This window comes from Nomascus leucogenys, chromosome 2, assembly GCF_006542625.1.
Source record: "Nomascus leucogenys isolate Asia chromosome 2, Asia_NLE_v1, whole genome shotgun sequence".
Lineage (NCBI taxonomy): Eukaryota > Metazoa > Chordata > Mammalia > Primates > Hylobatidae > Nomascus > Nomascus leucogenys.
In genome coordinates this window covers 6,207,807-6,226,229 of record NC_044382.1, presented here as the reverse complement: position 1 = coordinate 6,226,229, position 18,423 = coordinate 6,207,807, and the positions used below count along the sequence as shown (strand labels likewise).

General features: G+C 51.4%; 1 protein-coding gene across 2 annotated transcripts in view; it reads right to left on the bottom strand.

Moving 5' to 3' along the window:
* The window catches only part of SH3PXD2B (SH3 and PX domains 2B), a 120,861-nt gene extending 103,881 nt beyond the window's left edge, over window positions 1-16,980 (bottom strand). For both annotated transcript variants that reach the window (XM_030825079.1, XM_030825083.1), the window contains exon 1: window positions 16,733-16,980. In XM_030825079.1, the coding sequence (XP_030680939.1) occupies window positions 16,733-16,807 (75 nt within the window). In that variant the 5' untranslated portion in view covers window positions 16,808-16,980. The remainder of the gene's footprint in view (window positions 1-16,732) is intronic.
* Between the last annotated feature and the right edge of the window lie 1,443 nt (window positions 16,981-18,423).

The following is an 18,423-nucleotide window of genomic DNA, read 5'->3' as shown; positions in this document are numbered from 1 at the left end:
GGTTGAGAGGCTGGGAAGAGGGTGACGTGAGATCCAATCCCAGCCCTGCCAGCCTCCAAAGCCTTTTCACTTTCTTCTCCCACCATCCCAAGGCCTTGGGTCTCCTGGCCCCAGGCCAGAGCTTTCCGGTCCCCAAGTCAGCGCCAGGAATCACCAAGCTCAGGCTCTGCAGCAAGTGACACACTGGAGGTGGCAGGCTGCCAATATTTTTTTCCCCCAATTTTTTCAATTAAATGAATGCTTGGATTAGGGCCCAAATACAAGTGCTTGTGGCGTCTCGCGTCAGATGAGATGCTTAGGGCTGTGTTCCTACTGCGCTGCGTCCACAGGGCACGCAGCAAAGGCTCAGGTGGCTGGTTGGGCTGAGGGCTCTGCTTATCCCTGTGTGCAGAGGTGTGCCAAATGGGGAAATGGGGGCAGGAGTAGGGGGAGAGGAGTAGCCTCCACAGTGGGAATCTGATCTCTCTCCCCCTGCCTCAAACTCTTCAGCTCAGTCATTCATTCATTCGGCATATACACAGAGACCTACTGTGCACCAAGCTCTGCTCAAAGGGCCTCAATTGAGAAAGAAAACACACCACACAGGCACAACGTGGGGCGTAGGGGCCTCTGCAGTCTGTGTCTCCTCTGCTCCAGCCTGGCTGGCTTTCTCTTCCTCCAGGACTCAATGCCTGCCACTGCCTCTGGCAGGAACATCTCCTCTCCCTGCCCGGCTCAGCTCCTCTTCATTTCTCCAGCATCAGCCTAGAAGTCACCTCTCCTTGGAAGCCTTCCTGGACACCCCAAGTCTCAGTCTAGCTCTCATTCTGAGTTTCCACAGGGCTAGGGCTACCCTCTCTCAGAGCCTGTTCCTCTAGGGGTGCTGGTCTATTTGCATTACTGCACCCCCACTGCCCTGGGGGCCTTCAGGGGCAGGGCCAGGTTTGTCTATTCACCATGGTCCCCCCCAGGGCCTGGCGACAATGAGCTCTCAGGAAATGTCTGGTAAAAGAGACAAAAAGCCGAAACAGGGCCACACAGTCAAAAACCAAGGTGACCTCACTCAAGGTTCTCTGTGTCCAGAGAGTAACAATGCTTGTGAAATAGCTGAATGAACAGCTCTATTGCCAAGGGTACCAGAAACAGAGCTGGCTTTGTCACAGAGGGAATGCAGGCATGGGACCCAACCCAAAAAGGGAACTCTACGTTCCCCCCCAGAGTTTCTCTGAAGAGGTAATGGCAAAAACCAGGATACCCAGGAGCGATTTAAACTCCAGGGGGAATGCCTCATCCCATTGCATTTCAGAGACAGGAAAGCTGAGGGAATTCTTTGAGGTGTTGGAATTGTTCTGTAGTGGAGGTTACAGGAACCCGCACATCATAACATGCTACACCAAAAAACAAAATTTTACCGCGTTACACCACAAAAGGGAATTTTACAGCATCCACGTAAAGTAAAAAATTAAAAATAACAATCACGCTTTAATGTCATTAAAAAAAAAAAAAGATGGTAGGGCGTGGTGGTTCATGCCTGTAATCCCAGCACTTTGGGAGGCCGAGGCGGGCAGATCACCTGAGGTCGGGAGTTCGAGACCAGCCTGACCAATATAGCGAAACCCCGTCTCTACCAAAAATACAAAAATTAGCCGGCCTGTGGTGGCGCGCGCCTGTTCCCAGCTACTCAGGAGGCTGAGGCGGGAGAATCGCTTGAACCCTGGAGGTGGAGGTTGCAGTGAGCCAAGATCACGCCACTGCACTCCAGCCTGGGCCACAGAAACAGAAAAAACAGAAAAAAAAAAAAAAAAAAAAACCACAGGCATTGGCTCTAGAATACGTGACTATGAATCTTGCCTCTATGGCCTGATGCTGCTGCGACTGTGCAAATCACCTCACAGCTCTGAGCTTCCATTTCTTCACACCTGGAAAACGGAGAGAACAGTACCTACTTTATAGGGTTGGCTGAGGGCTAAAGGCACTAATGTATGTCAGGTGCTTGGCACACCATCTGGTCACAGACAGCTTCCAGGGCCATCACTAATAACCCATTACGGAGATTAGACACTGGAGGCTCCAACCGAGTAGCCACCTTCCTTGGGCCAACTCAAATCTTGCAAAGTGAGATATGTTAAGAGGAAAGGTCGGGAATGTCAAGCTGCAAAAACCAGGTATGTGTGCGCGCGCGCGCACACACACACACACACACACACACACACACACACACACACACACAGCTGCCCGCCCTCTGGGCTCCCCTAACTGATGGAATCTTATCCAGTGGCATGGGCAGCAGGAACTATTTCCAGGGCTGGCCAGGCCAGGCACCTCCACTCTTGCCGACTGAGACACTGGGCTGGTGGAAACACTCGCTGCTCCAGGCATGCAGCTCCAGCCCAGGCCTCTGGCTGCCAGCTCACGCACTGCTACTCGCACACATCTGGCCCAAGGCGGTGTGGGGAACTTTCCAATGGCAAGCAGAGGTGCTGGCAGCTGGAGTCCAGGCTCAGCCGGAACCAACCTGAAGGCTGGCTTTCTAGGAAAGTCTCCAGGGCAAGCACTTAGGCTTGTTGAGATCTCCAAGGCTACCAGGCCTCAGAGGAGCCTGGGCAATGAAGGAAACAGACCTGGGTGAAAAATTTCAAGTGAGGGCCTCTCTCGTGTTGACTGAGCTGTCCAGAGTGAATGGAGCCGCCAACAAGAGCACCCCCACTACGTGCAAGGCAGTACTGTCTTCACGGAGCACGCGGTTGAGATGGCAAAGTAGCAATCCTGCAGGTCCTCCTACACAATCACCCGCCTGGGTTTCTGCCACCCCACCCCACATCCCCCATGTCTGGCCTCCTGCCTCCAGCAGCCACTTTGGCCCTGCCTTGATGGAGCTGTGGGCAAGGGTGGGACCTGGGGATGCTGTGCCTGGATCCAGAGTCTGGGTGCCAGGACTTGCATTTAACAAGCGGGCAGGAGAGCTCAGGGAGAACATCCCCAAAGTGCAGAAGAATTGACACATGTCATCCTCTCACCTTTCAGCCCCACAACCAAAGCCAAAAATGTCAGAGCAGAAAACTGCAGAAGTCAAGACAGTTCAAACCTGAGCTCCCACTTAGGGTTAGAGACTGGGGCTCTGACTGGCTGCATCACGGGGAATCTCAGCAGGGAGCCACCAGGTCCCGGGCCAGGGCGTCCTAGAGAATGTCCAGGGCTCTTCCAGCTGCGAGGCAAGGCCACGCCACATGCAGAAGGAAACTAAGTCTCAATACAGCAATGGTGGAAGTGACAGACTCTGAGCTTGACAGACCTGGGTTCAATCCCGACTACAATACTTAAGTGGGGGTCCTAGAGAAGCTAGTTAGGAGGCTCAGTTTTCCCATCTGTAAAAGGGGGTGCTAAGAACCCGTCTCTCGGGGGCTGCTGTAAAGTATAAATGGGATTGTATCTGTAATACCCCTGGTAAAGTGGTGGCTTATAACCCCCTTCCATTTAAGCAGAGTGAGTTCCACAGGCCCAAATCAATCCTGAAACATTAGGATGAACCAAGTGAAATTGCCATTTTTATAGGCTAAATATTGACAATTTCATATGGTTCAACCTAACAGCATCCCAGGGGCTAGAGGATCTCATCTGTGTCCACTGAACTAGACTAAGAATTAGTACTCTTCACTTCAGTATCAGGCACAGCGATGACCCTCCTTCCCCCTCATTTAGAGACGAAGAAGATACTGAGGTTCTGAGAGGTTAAGTAACGTGGCCCAAATCATATAACTGGAAAGTGACAAAGCCAGGGTTTGTACTCAGGCCTGGCTGCCTCCAAAGCCTGCAGCTTAAACATGATGACACACTGACTGCTCGGCCTGGGGCCAGCAGGGTGTCATCACATGTGATTCTGTCTCAGCACCAAGGACGTCAGTGGCCGTTGCCTTAGAATCCTGGGACCTTGGGACTGCGAGGGCCCAAGCAGTTAATGGCTTTGTTCAAGAAACACACTTGGGCTGGGCATTTATTCTAGGCCAGGCCCTGAACACAAAATGGGGGAGTCACACCCTAGACGATGATGAACTCAATGTGTACGTGTCATGATAGGATTGGTCCACTGGGGCCTCAACATCAAAGCTGGGTACCCTGGTGAGGTAACAGAAGGGTTGCCCAGAAACAGGCCAACTAGGCTGGTCTAGGATACTCTCTTGACAATGCCCCAACCGAATCCAGCCTCATCCTCCCTTCCCACTGAGCTTGGGGTCAGGAGGAGAAGAGAACTAGATAGGAATGTAAAGGGAGTAGGCTCTCAGACCCTGGGGACAGCCACCTTTTAGGGGTGTCATAGGGGAGGAGAAGGGATTCCTCCATGAAATCACATGTGGTTTCTGAAGGCCAGATTCTGTGGGTACCCTTGGCCACTCCTGGACCCCTCCCTTGTTGGGCTCCTAATCTGCCAGAGACTAATCCCTGCCGCTGTCCCAATTTGAGCCCTGTGTGGACTTTTATGCCATCCTACACTGTCCTCTCTCCTCTAGAGAAAACTTGGATAGTAAATAAAATGTAGACAATTTACCGTAATCACTAACAACATTTAAGAGTCTAGAATGTGCTTAATGTGCTCTATCTTAGCAATCCTATGAGGTCGCACTATCCTCATTCTGCAGTGGAGAAAGGTAAGGCCCAAGGAGGTTGGGTAACTTGTTCAACCTAGGAATCAAACGGGCTGACTGCAGAGTTGGAGGTCTTAAAAACTGTCCACATTTCCACCATCAGAGATGATGCTTTGGGCATGCTTCTTCTCAGACCCTTTTCCTATGCATAGAAATATTTTTCAAAATTAAGATCACACTATATATATGATTTGGTTTTTGCATTTGCATGAGATGGCGGTCATTTCTCCATTTCATCAAACATCCTTTGGACAAACCACTTTTAAAGATGCCTTTATAGTCCACTGTAGGGCTATATATATCATTTATTTAATCATGCCTCCAATGATAAACATTTAGGCTACTTTGAACATTGTTTAAATTACCATACTGCTGAATATCCAAATATATAAATCTTTGGGAGAAAACAGCTACAAATTTTAAGGAGTACATCCTTAATTAGAGTCTGTTTCTTAAAATGTGGTCATTCCAGATGGCCTGTGTCACATCATTTGAGGTTGCTTACTAAAAATGCACATCACTAGTCAGATAAATGATGATGATGATGATGATGATGATGATGATGGTAAAGATAATAATAACAGGTAATTTATTCAGCACTTCTACATGCCAAGAAGGGCTCTAAACCCTCCACATGAATAATCCACAGTGGATACTCCTGTTAGCCTCATTTTGTAGAAGAGGAAGCTGAAGCACGGAGAGGTTCAGTCACTGACTCAAGATCACACACGGCAGAGCCAGGTCCAAGTCATGCCATCTGGCTCCCAAGTTCCACCTCTTCCACCCAGAGGGGCCTTTAATCTTTTTTTGGAGCTATGAATCTCTTTGGCATCTGAGGAAACCCATGGACCCCTTCTCAGAATGATTTAAAGTGAGTAAAACACATAGATCCCAAATGAAACTCATGATACTGAATTATGGTTATCAAAATGTTTCAAAAAACAAAATTATGACTATATGTACATTTTTATTAAAACCACAAATAACAGAACCTAGTGGTGGGTCTTATGACACCATAACTTGGAAGTAGTAAGGAGTATAGATGCTCTCCAGGGATCCAATGCAACGACTGTCAAGTAAGATGAAAATATCAGGGAATCACTATTGGCGACAAAGTCACATGTGTTACTAATATCACCGCGAGTTGCTGCCTTCATTCATAATAGAAGGCAATGCTAAATTTCAGTTGGAGGTTAGTGAAAATTAAGATGTAATTCTTCCCCTTCTACGTTCAAGGACCCTCTGAATTCCACTCACGTAAAGAACCCCACTGTTAGTCGGCTTCCCCAGCCCCTGAACACCCCTTTGCTTTTGAACCCAGCTGAGAGTGCACCTCTCTGTCCCAGCAGGAACGGGTACTCCAGGCCCTGTCGCAGCCCTTATCCTATGGAGATGCATTCTGAACAGACGGTGACCTCTCTGAGGACAAGACTGTGCTTGGTCATCTTAGCCTCTCTCTGGCTCTGGGCCAGACCTGGCCCAGGGCAGACAATAAACCCACATCTGTGGAACTGACTGGAAGCCAACAGTGGCCTGAAGCCACAGGCTGCTGATTCACACCTTGGGCTGAGGAGGAGGAAATGGTGACGCCAACGCGTGGGTTCTAGCTATCTTTGCCAGCACAGCGGGCGGGGGGCCATGCGATTCTGCTTAATCAAGCAAAACAGAAAATACCATGCTTATGTGCTCGAAGGCAACTTTTCCCTTCAGGACGGAGGTGGGGGCTAGGAAAGTGACTATCCCCTTATTACCAGTCAGGGATAGGCAGGGGAGCCAAGAGTGATCCTGGCAAACTGCTTCACCTTTCTAAGCCTGTTTCCACATTTGTGAAATGGGCTAATAACAGCATCCACATAGCAGATATGTATTGTTTTGTCCTGCCCAAGCTCCGTGCCCCCTTCTCCCAGCAACAGTGCCCTGAATCTCGTTCCACAACTATCCCTCTCACTACCAGTGATTTCAGTGGGACCATCGATCTTAATATCCCACTCACACCTGGCCCACAGGGTCAGGTAATCTGGCTGGGCCAGTAAGAGTCTGTCCTGGAACTGGACTCTTGAGTGGCTAAAAGTTCTGAAAATGGATGGATCAGCTGCCTGCCTGGTGAGGTCCTAATACCCACTGGAGTTCCCACTCCCTGGATGGCTCCAGCTGCTCACGTTCTTTCCAAGACTGGGTGCTGAGCTTTCCCCCTGATTCTGACAGCCCCACCTTTCCAATACATTCTGTTTGGCTTAAGTTAACCAGGTCTGTTTCTGTCACATGCAATCCCAGAATCCTGACTAATACTCCTTATCTCACAGAGCTGCTACGTGGATTCAAAGACATAAAGCAAGAAAAGCCTTGAGCACATAGTAAGCGCTTAGATAAATGATAGCTCTTCTATACTGTTAATAATAAAAAATTACTATTGAATCTTGAGAACAAAACAAATTTGAAGTTATTTAATTGCCCTGGAATTTCAGGATTACTACTGGCTTGCAGAGTCCCCTCTAATAACCTTCCCTCTCCCTTTCTCTCTCTCCCTCCATTTCCACTGTCTGCACATGGCTCATTTGGACAGGGGCTCCTGGGTCTGTCTGTGCTCTGCTCCCTGGATTCACCCATGAAGGGCTCTTCTACCCACCCCTCAAGCTGGGGAAGTGCTTCTGAGCACCAGCTCCTCCCGCTACTCCAGTGACTGCCTCTGGCCCCGAGCCCCGGCCTCAGCCTTCGTGTGCTGTACTGGAGCTATGGCCTTCCTGAGGGGGACCCATGCCTTCTCTCCTGTGGTTCTCGGGCCAGCCAGGAGCCCCCGGTCCTTCTGGCCCCCACCTACCCACAGAGCTTCATCTCCATTATTCAACCCTCTTCTGCATTTTCAAACACGCCATGTGCCAGGGTTTCCATTTCTTTGCCCTCCTGTTCTCTCTACCAGTAACTCCTTCACCCTTGCCCACTTGGCAGCATCCCCCCCATGCTTTGTGACTGGCCTCAGGTCACCTCCGCAGTGCTGCCTTCCCCAGGACCAGGTCCCCCAGAAGCCCAGGGCACCTGTCTGCCTGTCAGGACACAGGCCCTCTTGAGGTCTCAATCCCTGCTTTGTCTATCCACATGTCATCTCTGTCGCCCAGGCTGGAGGGCAGTGGCGCAAACACGGCTCACTGCAGCCTCCATCTCCTGGGCTCAAGCAATCTTCCTGCCTCAGCCTCCCAAGTAGCTGGGATTACATGCGAGAATCATCACACCCAGCTAATCTTGTGGATTTGTAGTAGAGACGAGGTTTTGCTATGTTCCCCAGGCTGGTATTGAACTCCTGGGCTCAAGCGATCCTCTCGCCTCAGCCTCCCAAGATGCTGGGATTACAGGCGTGAACTCCCATGCCCAGCCCTTATAATGAAGCTTTCTTGGTGGTTGTTGTTGTTTTTCCAAAGTGGTAGCTCTGGCAGCTTTGCCAGATAAAGAATAGGATGCCCAGTAAAATCTGAATTTCGGATAAACAACGAATAATTGTTTCTCATAAATATGTCCCAAATATTGCATGTTTATTTGAAACTGAAATTGAACTAGGCATCCTGCATCTTCATTTGCTAACTCTGGCCACCTTCAGCCCTGGGAAAGCCTGAGACAGGGCTGCAGAAGCAGGCAGGTGAGCTCTGCCCACAGCCCCTCCTCCCTTTACCACCTGAAGAAGACCCTGGGCTGAGAGTCATGCCCGCCTGCAGGTGTGCATCTGGGCCAGCAAATAAGGGAGGAGAAAGTCCTGCAGTTTGGAGAATGGGGCAGAGGCCGATGGCTTGTGGCGGAGCTCAGGTCCGCAGGCTTCTGCAGAGGCAGAGTCCAGAGCAGGCAGCCACACGAGCCCTGTCCCCAGCCCACTGCTGGAGGCACTGAGCCTCCTGAGTCTGTCATGTCAGCTGGTTCCCATGTCACGTCAGTGGGCAAAGGATGCCAGCTCCACCCAGGGGCCAGCTGACCCCCCTGACAAGGGCTCTAGGATAGGGACCACAGAGCCTTGGCTTCTGGGCATTACCAAGGCCAGCAGCACCCCTCCTCAGGCATTCTGCATAAAAGCTCATTGGATCTCCCCAACAAAGCCCCCTACTACCCAGAGAAGGCTCAGGGCCAACAACGAGTGAATGACAGAACCAAATGAGAACCCAAGCCCTGCCTGCAGAAGCCACATGGCCTTCTCAATAAACCTGTCTTCTCTTTTGGCCACATGTGGGTACTCACAACTCCCTGGTTGAACCCACCAGACTAACAGCCTGCGCTGGGGGCAGTGGCTCCCTTTCCTGCAGCTGCAGGGACTCACAGCTGGCTTCATCGCCAAGGGGAAGGGGAAAACTGAGTCACGCAAAGCAAGACTGCTCCCCTGACATTCCCGCTACCACAGCTCTTTCTCGGAGGAAAAAAGGATGCACAATTTGCAAGCAGGACGTGAGTGTCATGGCGGGAACAGCACGGTCCCTCTAGCCTTCCTTGTTTGGCAATGTGATAACTGGGCTGCTTGCCGACTCGCCTGCACCTCCGGTGGGAGGCAAGAGGATGTATGAAACGCCCAGGGAAGTGGGCTGTAGGGCACACCTCTAACCTGGATGACGTTTCTGGTGCCCTGTGACCTCAGGGTACAGACCATGCTGGATCTGCAGAACTTGAGCCTACAATTCTTCCCAACCCTATTTGGCTGCAAGCACGATGGGGAAGGGCCTGGACTTGCTGAGCAAGGAGCATTGTAACTAGGAAAGCATCTGTCCAGGCCCTCCCTCGTGGTATTTTAAACTCATCGCTTTCTATTTCTCTAGCTCATGGACTGGAAAGCCACATCCAGAGTCCTCCCTCTGTGGCAGGAGTGGGGAAAGAGCCTCTGAGGCTGGTGCCTGCCTCAGGAGGACAGGAGAATCCTTTGGGACAGGATGGGGCAGCAGGATGTGGGGATCTGGCTGGAGCTGCCCCAGCTTGACACAGCTTCTTTTTAAAAATGAGCATTTGCTGTTTTTTTATTTTTACTAAAACCAAGAATATGTGTTCATTGCAGAACATTTGGAAAACAGAAAAGCACAGACAAGCAGAAAAAGAAAAGGAATGACATTTTATCAGCTGTATTTCTAAGCTTACACAGACTCATATTTTCATCCTTCATTTGTAATCAGGTGAAAATCAGCCTGAACATGCGATTTTGCAAACCAGCTTTAGCTATTTCATATTCTTGTGATAGAAGATGGAACACAGTTTTACCATCTTGATGGTATTCTAGCTCATGGATATAGCACGTTTTATCTTTGCATCTCTACTAATGCACTTTTAAGTGGTTACCAACCTTTTATGATCATAAATGATACTAGGTTTGTACACTCCTAATATAGTTTACCATTATCAAACCTCCATTAGATGCAGGCCCCTTTAACTCTCACATTAGCCCTATGAAATTGGAACTATTTTTATCCCCATTTTATAGATGAGGAAACTGAGGCACAGAGGCTTGTCTGACGTCACACAGTTGGTAGGTGGCAGAGCAGGGATCTGAATCCAATCTGTCTAGAGGCGCAGAATGCACTGATTCAGAGTCTGAACTAAAGTGACATTTAAATAATTTGAAGATATGACTGCTCCACCTCCTTTGACCCTGAGACACCTGCAGCAGCACAGAGTGCACCGGAGCAGGCTGGGGCTTCTCCCATTGAGGATGACTGGCCAGGTGAGCTGAGCGGCTGGTGCATTGCACCGATGGGGTGGGGGATGGGATGGGGGAGCATGGTTGACCAGGTCCCTAGCAGAGCAACCCAGAAAGACAGCATCAACACAGAAATGTCCTTTGCTTGCCACTCACTTGGCATACACAGCTTGCCTATGTGACAAGCACCTACTTTTTCCCAATCAAAAGAAAGCAATAGTTATTAAAGAAAAACCTACCCAAGAGGCCTTAAGAGGGCCCTACCTCTTGTGACACAGACACAGTAGAGGACAAGAACTCCCCTGTGCAATAGGTAGGAATGGCTCTGCCTTGCTCCCGGGGGCCTATCCCAGCAGCAGCATGGGCCCAGCCTGGGGCAGGCATCCCCCAAAATGCCTCTTGAATGAAAATACCACGAAAACTGCATAGTGTGCCTTCTGGGCAGCAGGCAGGAAAGCGGTGCAGAAATTTAGATCATGAGTATTATTATCATCGATAGTACTTTTCATGACTACCATTTATCGAGTCCCTTTATTTTATTTTTGCAGACAGAGTCTCCCTTTGTCACCCAGGCTGGAGTGAAGTGGCGCGATCTCGGCTCACTGCAACCTCTGCCTCCCAGGTTCAAGTGATTTATTGAGTGCCTTTTATACCCATGAGGCTCAGCATTGTGTGCTAGGTACTATGACTATTCCCATTTTACAGATCCTCACACAGTGCAAGGTCACCCCGCTCAGGAGCGCTTGACGAGAATTCAAAGCCAGGTCTTTTCATCACGAAGGTAACGGTGGGTTGGAAAGACATGTGCTAGCAGTTTTATTCTTCCCAGCAGCAGAGCTGGAGCACAGATTCCGCGCATACATCACCAAAAGCCTGCACAATCATCTCAGAAGGAAGTCACTGCGTCTATTTTACAAATGTAAAAACTAAGGGGGGCATTCAGCCAGTTGTCCAAGGCCATGCAGAACTTGAACCGAGATGTTTATCTCTTAACACCCGAGTTCTTTCCACTCAACTTTGCTGCCCTGCCCTCTGTGTTCCCACAAAACGGGTGCCAGGGATAGGAGGAGAGGGAGGAAACTGGGGGCTGGAGAAGAGAATGAAGTTAATTTGGGCAGCAGATCCATGGTTTGTTCTAGACCATTGGGCTCACCTGCCGGAGGCCCCTTAAGGGACTGAGAATGGCAGTAATGCCTACTAAGGGTGCAATCTACTCTTCCAAACTCAGCTGCTCAGCACAGTGACCCCCAGGCTTCCGGAGCCTGGCAAAGCAAAGAGGGAGGTTTCAGGGCTGGCAGCACAGAGCCTGCAGAGCCATCACTCCAGAGGCACCATCTACCCAGAGCTTCCTGGAGTGAGAATGACTAAGGGCTGGCGGTGGCTTGCACTTCTTCAGTCGGGGCTGAATAAATGGTGAGATCACAGAAGGGCCTGGGATGGCCCCAGTATCTCATATAAGGGGAAACTGGGGTCCAGAAGCCTAAGTGACCCATCCAAGGTCAGTCAGCTCTGTGGTGGGATCACAGGATCCCCCTATGTTTCTCCTAGACACAAGGGCATGTAGCCCAATTCCCACGCAGCCACTCCTTGCTGTGTGACCTCAGGCACATGCCTCCACCTCTCTGAATCTGCAGACTCCTCCAGGGGAAAACAAAAAACTAATGTAATGACCTGAAAGATTAGTATCCCAAATGTATAAATAAATCCCGCCAATCAATAAAAGACAAATAACCCAATATACTGAAAAAGAGGCAAAGGATAAAAACTGGTAATTCACAGAAGAGGAAACTCAAATAGCCGATAAAGGTATGAAAAGCTGCTCAACCTCACTGGTGTGAACAAGCACCACTTTTGCTCCTATTGGATTGGCAAAGACTGAAAAGTCTAATGATACGGAGTGTTGGCAAGAACAGAGAGCAAAGGGAACCCTGGGGATGTAAATGCAAAGTTGAAAACGCACAAACCCCAAGACCCAGCAATTCTACCGTGGGTCCCTGTGCAAGGAGGCAGCTGTAAGAAGGTCAACTGCTGGAAACATCCTAACAGCTCCCGGCACGAGCTTGAAAAAACAGGGGCATATTCATCAATGCCACGGTAAACGACAGTTAAAACGGACTGGAGCTAGCTGGATCGACACAGATCTCAAAAGTGTAATGCTTATGTATAGTTTTAAAACATTCATGACAATACAAGATTTTAGGGAATGTTAAAAAGGGAAAAACATTAAAAGGTCCATGGGCTGCGGTGGGAAGGGGATTGATGGCAAATGGGTGTGGGGGATCTTTCTGGGGACGATGGAAATGTTATAATACTGGATTGTGGTGATGGTTGCATAGCTCTGCAAATTTACTTTAAAAATAAGTGAACTGCACACTTACAATGGGTGAATTTTATGGTATGTAAATTATACCTCAAGAAAGCTGTTAAAGAAAATATCCTATCTATTAGTCTATTTTTTGTAAGTGCATGGGAATGATCAACATCAAATGCAGGATAGTGGTTTTATGTGGGAGGGGCAGCATCGGGGAGGGCATACAAGGGGCTTTGCATCTGTGATGCTTTATTTCTTAAAAATAAAAATAAAAAAGTTTCGAAACAAATATGGCAAAATATAGAGATGTGAAGACTTGGAAGGTATATAGATAGCTATTTTATTCTATGTATCCATATATGTGCAGAATATTGTATTACTATATTGAAAATATACCCATTTGAAAGGGACCCAGTGCCCCGCTCAGGTTACCGAGGACACTTTGACCACTGTTGCACTTGTTGCCATAAATACTCCGACCATCCTGCTCCTTTAACATTTAAAGATCTTGAGACAGAGCGGGCCAGCATCTCCAGGCCCCTGCTGCCGAGACACTAATGCTTCTGTACATTCCTCTCCAGTGCGGGAAATGGGGTGATCCAAATAAAACCCACAAATCCTACCTGGAGCTCTTCTTCCTCCCCTCAAGCTGAAGACAAGCTAGCTGGGGAGGGTCTCCCAGGATGTCACCCTCAAAAGCCCCTCTCCATTCATCCCCAAGCCCTCGGGCTCTAGTGCAGGAAAGATGCTGGCAGACAAAGGCAGCAGCTCCCCAAATCTTCATCTCCCTGGTTCCAACAGAGGGCGGTGGCTCCAGGGAAACCCTCTCCAAACAGTATCATGGTTCATTGTCAGCAACCTCTCGGGATCTCAGAGGCACCCGGAGCTTCTGGCCCTGCATTCTCCAGACCTGGCCTGTGGCTTTGCCCCTGGGCCCATGGATGATGTCTCTGCCTGCGGGTGACTGAGGCTGGGGCTGGAGAGGACGCCATTCCGATCATGGAGAAGGCACCATTTCAGAGCGGGCAGGTGGCCCAGCCCTGATGGGCAGCCCTGAACTCTGGGTACAGTTCTCCAATGACGTCTACAGCACCTGTGACCCTGTCCCTCACAGGTAAGTGAGTGACGAGCAGGTGGTGGCCGAGATGGCTGCAAATGGGGAGAGGGGTAGTGGGAAATTAGGCGGTGTAGTGAAGAGGACTCTCAAAAACTGACTTTATATTCTATGGTGCAGTGGCTGGGGTGGGATGTGCGTGGTGCTGCCCCCCAGAGGACATGCAGCAATCAATGCCTGGAGGCCTTTTGGGTGTCACAATTGGGAAGGGGGATGACTAGTTGGGTAGAAGCCAGGGATGCTGCTAAACATCCTACAATCCACAGGACAGCCCTATAACAAAGAATGATCCAGCCCCAAATGTCAAAAGTGTTGAGGTTGAGAAACTCTGCCCTTGAGGGATGTAGCAGTATTTACACAGAAGCTAGAGCTCAGAGAGGCAAACCAACCAGTCCGAGGTCACACAGCAGAAAAGTTCAACTCCCCAGCTGATGCTGTCTCTCCAGGGTGGCTTCAGAAAGAGGGATACCAAATGGAAGTCAAAGTCCAGGCCCGCCAATAGCTGCCTTCATGCCCACTCTTTCCAGATTGTGTGAGGGGTTGGGGTGGAGCTTGGGAACAGCAGTGGTCGCCCACCACAGGGATCTGTTTCCACTGGGTTCGGCCCCCCTGCCATCAAGACAGTAAATGTTCTCTGTTCCTGTGGATGACTCAGGCTTCAGTTCAGCCCATTGCCCCTCCTCATCTGATGAACCCAGAAGGCTGGGCTAGAAGGGAGAGGGCCCCTTGAATCATATGAGTGACTAAACCCACATGCAGAAAAACAAGTTCTTGATGAATCCCCCCACCATGTGACTTCGGCATGTTCCCAATCAGTGACAAGATACCTTGGGACAGGCAGGCAGGGAGTTAGCCTTTAGGGCACTCCAACCCTGCCTGTCATGTGGCTGCTACCCCTAGGAAATGGACACCACCATCCCCATTACACAAATGAAAAAACTGAGGCTGAGGCGACACAGCTACAAGCTGGGAGGCCAAGATCTGAACCCCAACCTATGTTTTAACATAGAAACTTGTCTCAGGGGGCCCCCAAAAAGTGGCTGAAAGCTTCAAAAGATGGTTCTCAAAGCGCAGAACCTTCAAAAAACTGGCAAGGATGGAGCTGACACAGCAGAGAATGAAAAGCTTCCAGGTTTTCACTAATGATATGAGAGATTTCCCAGTTTTTCAGAGGACTTTGCTCAGAGAAACTATGGGGGTACCGGATGTGGGAAGGGGTGTGGTCCTTTTGGGGTCCGGTGGGCCTGGATCTACATCCCCGCTTGGCTCTTGACTGTGACCTTAGGCGTGGGACCTCACTTTGCTGAGCCCTGGTTTCCTCATCTGTTAAATGGGTTTAAGGCCCTCTGCCTGATATGGGCCTGATAGGAGAGGCCAGAAGAGGGCGCGTGGATGATGATGGCCAGGCCTCAGTGGCGGTATCTATTCTCGTTTTTGCCAGCTCACAGACCTGGTGGGAGGTGGCATGGAGAATTCCAGACTTCCTCCAGTTGCCATGTTGGTGAAAACTGTCTTCTTGCCAAAGAGGCAAACTCAGTTACAGGCTAACAGGCTCAAACAAGAAACTAAGATTTGGCAGCATTTGAAAACAGTTAACAAAAAATAAAAAAAGGAAGAAAAAAAAGACAATTTAGCTCAGCTCTGGAATCAAGGGAAACTTCACTCTATATAAAGATGCCACAGGTCCAGGAAATAGCTTCCCACCGCCTGGCTAAGGGCTGAATAACTGGCCGCCCAGCCAATAACAATACAGACTCACAGAGCACACCCTTTCTTGTAGAGAGCACGGAGTGGGTTCCCGGCTATCTCCTTTCAGAATTTCATAGGCTATTCATGGAAGGGACGTAGATCTACTTTGTAAGAATTAGTTCTTAAAAAAAAAAGATCTGAAGACGACTTCCAGGGAGGCCAAGGAGCTTAATTTAGCCAGCCAACGCCCTTTTCTATTCATTGTTCTATACTTCTTTGTTAGGATTTTTTCCCTCCCTCTTACTCTTTTTCCCTTCCTGGTTAACTTCTCTGTAGCCAGGCTCCGCCACTGCCCACTTCTCACCGCCAGAGACACTATAGCCCCCTTCCCTGCTGTAATGAGGCCCTCCCCAAGGCCTCATGTGGGCCCATCACCCCACATCCCCTTTATCTCCACCTAGAACCTGCGAGGTGGTCCCAGGGCCTCCTGAATCTGCAGACGTGTCCCCTAGGTTGCTGCGGAAGCCACTTTCCACCTGCAGGTCACCGTCAGCCCCAGGCATCCCTGCTAGAGGGAGGGAGGCCCGAATGCAGCTCTATGTTCCAGGACCTGCAACCTCTGAGCCTCAGCCTTCCCATCTGCAAAACGACGCTACTGTCCCATTTTCTCAAGTCCTTGCCAGCTCCAAACAAGATTCCCATGTTCCAGAGGGAGATGCCAGGAGAAAACTTTCGTATATTTTAAAACAGAAGTTACTGGAGAGAGGGGGCAGGGGATGTTTTTAACCCTTTAAAGGTGCAGCCACTCAAATGATCCATTCCCAGAGATCTCCTCCATCGCCCAGGCCGGCTCTTGCCAAAGAACGGAGTCAAACTCGGCGATCCCTAGAGGGGCTACCTGTGGCTGGGGACTGCGGGTCTGCGCGCCTCTGGACAAGGAGAGGCAGGGCAGGCGGCCTGAGAACAGGCGCTTCTCTCTCTCCCGCTTTCTGTCTCAGACCCCTCACCGGCTGGGGCCAGACTTTTCCACAGACGAGCAGGACGGGAGGTTGGGGGGACACGGAGGAGACGGAAAGGGGTAGAGGAGCCGCAGGGAGGCGAGTAGGGGGGCGAGGCGGGAGGAAGGGATGGAGGGGGAGAACGGGGCAAAAGCGGGGAGGGGAGGAGAGGGGAGGGAGGGAGGAGGAGTCGGGAGGGACCCGGGCAGCGCCGCCGCAGGGCCGAGGGGAGAGCAGGGGAGGAGTGGACGGGAAGCGCTGGAGGCAGAAGTTTTCCGAGCCGGGGGCCCTCGGTCGCACCCGACGGGGCGCGGGCTCAAGGGGGCGTGGGGGCCGCGTCGCACTCACATAATGCTTGTTGGGCACCCGCCGCTTCTGCACGTCCAGCACCTTCACCTCCACGATGCTGCGCCGCGGCGGCATGGCCGCTCCTCCGCCCGCAGCGGGCCGAGCGCGGGTGCGGGGTTGCGGGGGGCGCGGGGTGCGGGGAGCGCGGGGGGCGCGCCGCCGCGGGCCCGGAACCTGGAGCCGAGCGCTATCGCAGCCGGGGCCGAGCACGAGCCGCCGCCGCCACCGCCGCCGCCCTTCGCTCGGCGCGCACTCCAGTCGGGCCCAGCCGCCGCCGCCCGCCCCCGGCCCGCCCCCGGCCCGCCCCCCGCACCTCCCCCGGCCCGCCTCCCGCACCGCCCCCCGCGCCGCCGGCCCGCCCCCCCTTAAAGGGCCCGGCCCCGACCCCCGCCCACCGCGCGCGAACCCCGCCGGCCACGTCCGGCCCCCGCCCGTCCTTTGTCCCGGTGCTGAGCCGCCGCGCCGGGGGAGGGGACTGGACTGACCCCGTCGCCCGTTCCCTGATTGACGTGTCGATTCATTCCAGCACTCTCGCTCCGGCAGCCGCCGTCCACCGCCAGATTGGAGAGCCGGACACCCGGGTTCGAATCCCGGCTTTGCTGCTTTTCCACTCTGTGCCCTCGGCAAGTTGCTTAACCTCTCTGGGTTGGGTCTCTTCATCTATAATATGAGCCTAGTAGTACAAGCACCATGTTTGTCTTTTTGTGTCTGACTTATTTCACTCGGCATAATGTCCTCAAGGCTCATCCATGTTGTAGCATGTGTCAGTAGTACTGCCTGCCAGCCGGTGCTGCACCCAGGATTAAGTGCATGTGAAGCCATTCCGCAGTGCAGTCCATGGTATGAGTGCTGGCATTCCTAAACCCAGCCCAAGCCCTGGTGATTCAGGAGGAGCAAGAGGCCAGTGACCAGGTTCCCCCAGCCTCAGTCTAGGACATGGGGAGTGAGGGAGAGAAAAACTGCAACAAATGCACATACGTGCAATGTAATTGCGATGGAAGCAACAACAGGGGATAAAAGGGTGGTGACTGTGTATGAGAGGCACCTGGGTGCTTGTTAGCAAGGCCATCGATTTCCAGTTGCAGAGCACTTACTGCTCGCTGGGCCCCGTGGCCCCTGCTTTTCAGAAATGCTGTCTTTGCATCCTCAGGCAGACTCTAGGAGGAAAAGGTATTTTTACAGAGGACAGCCTCCAGACATTTGGACATTTCCAGTGAGGCCTGAGGACCCTCTGACTTGGGAACTGTACTTCAGAAGAATGTGCCTTACAGGAATTATATCAGTGAAGGTCCAGAGTCAGGGAGCCGGTGGATGGGGCCCGTCACTGCCTGGCTCTAGCTGGATCTCACATGTTGAAGCTACCGTGGCTGGGGCAGCTCCTCGTTTCTTCATCTGGTGCCTCCTAGCACTGGCTGGGCACTGAGTCACTTTCAGGAGATGTTGGCTGAATGAATGGATAAATGAATATATAATGCATGGATGGGAGGTTTAGGCCCCTGGCCAGTGTTTTCACAGCCAGTAAGTGGGAGCTCTTTTCAACAAACCGTATGACTCTCTTCCATGCCACGACAGAGCTACTTCCCACCCCGATCCAGGATCAGCCTTTGGAAGAGGGTGGGCTTATCCAGGGGAGGACGGCTCTCAGCCACCCTGGCCAGGCCACGTGGATGATTTGGGCTGATTCACTTTGG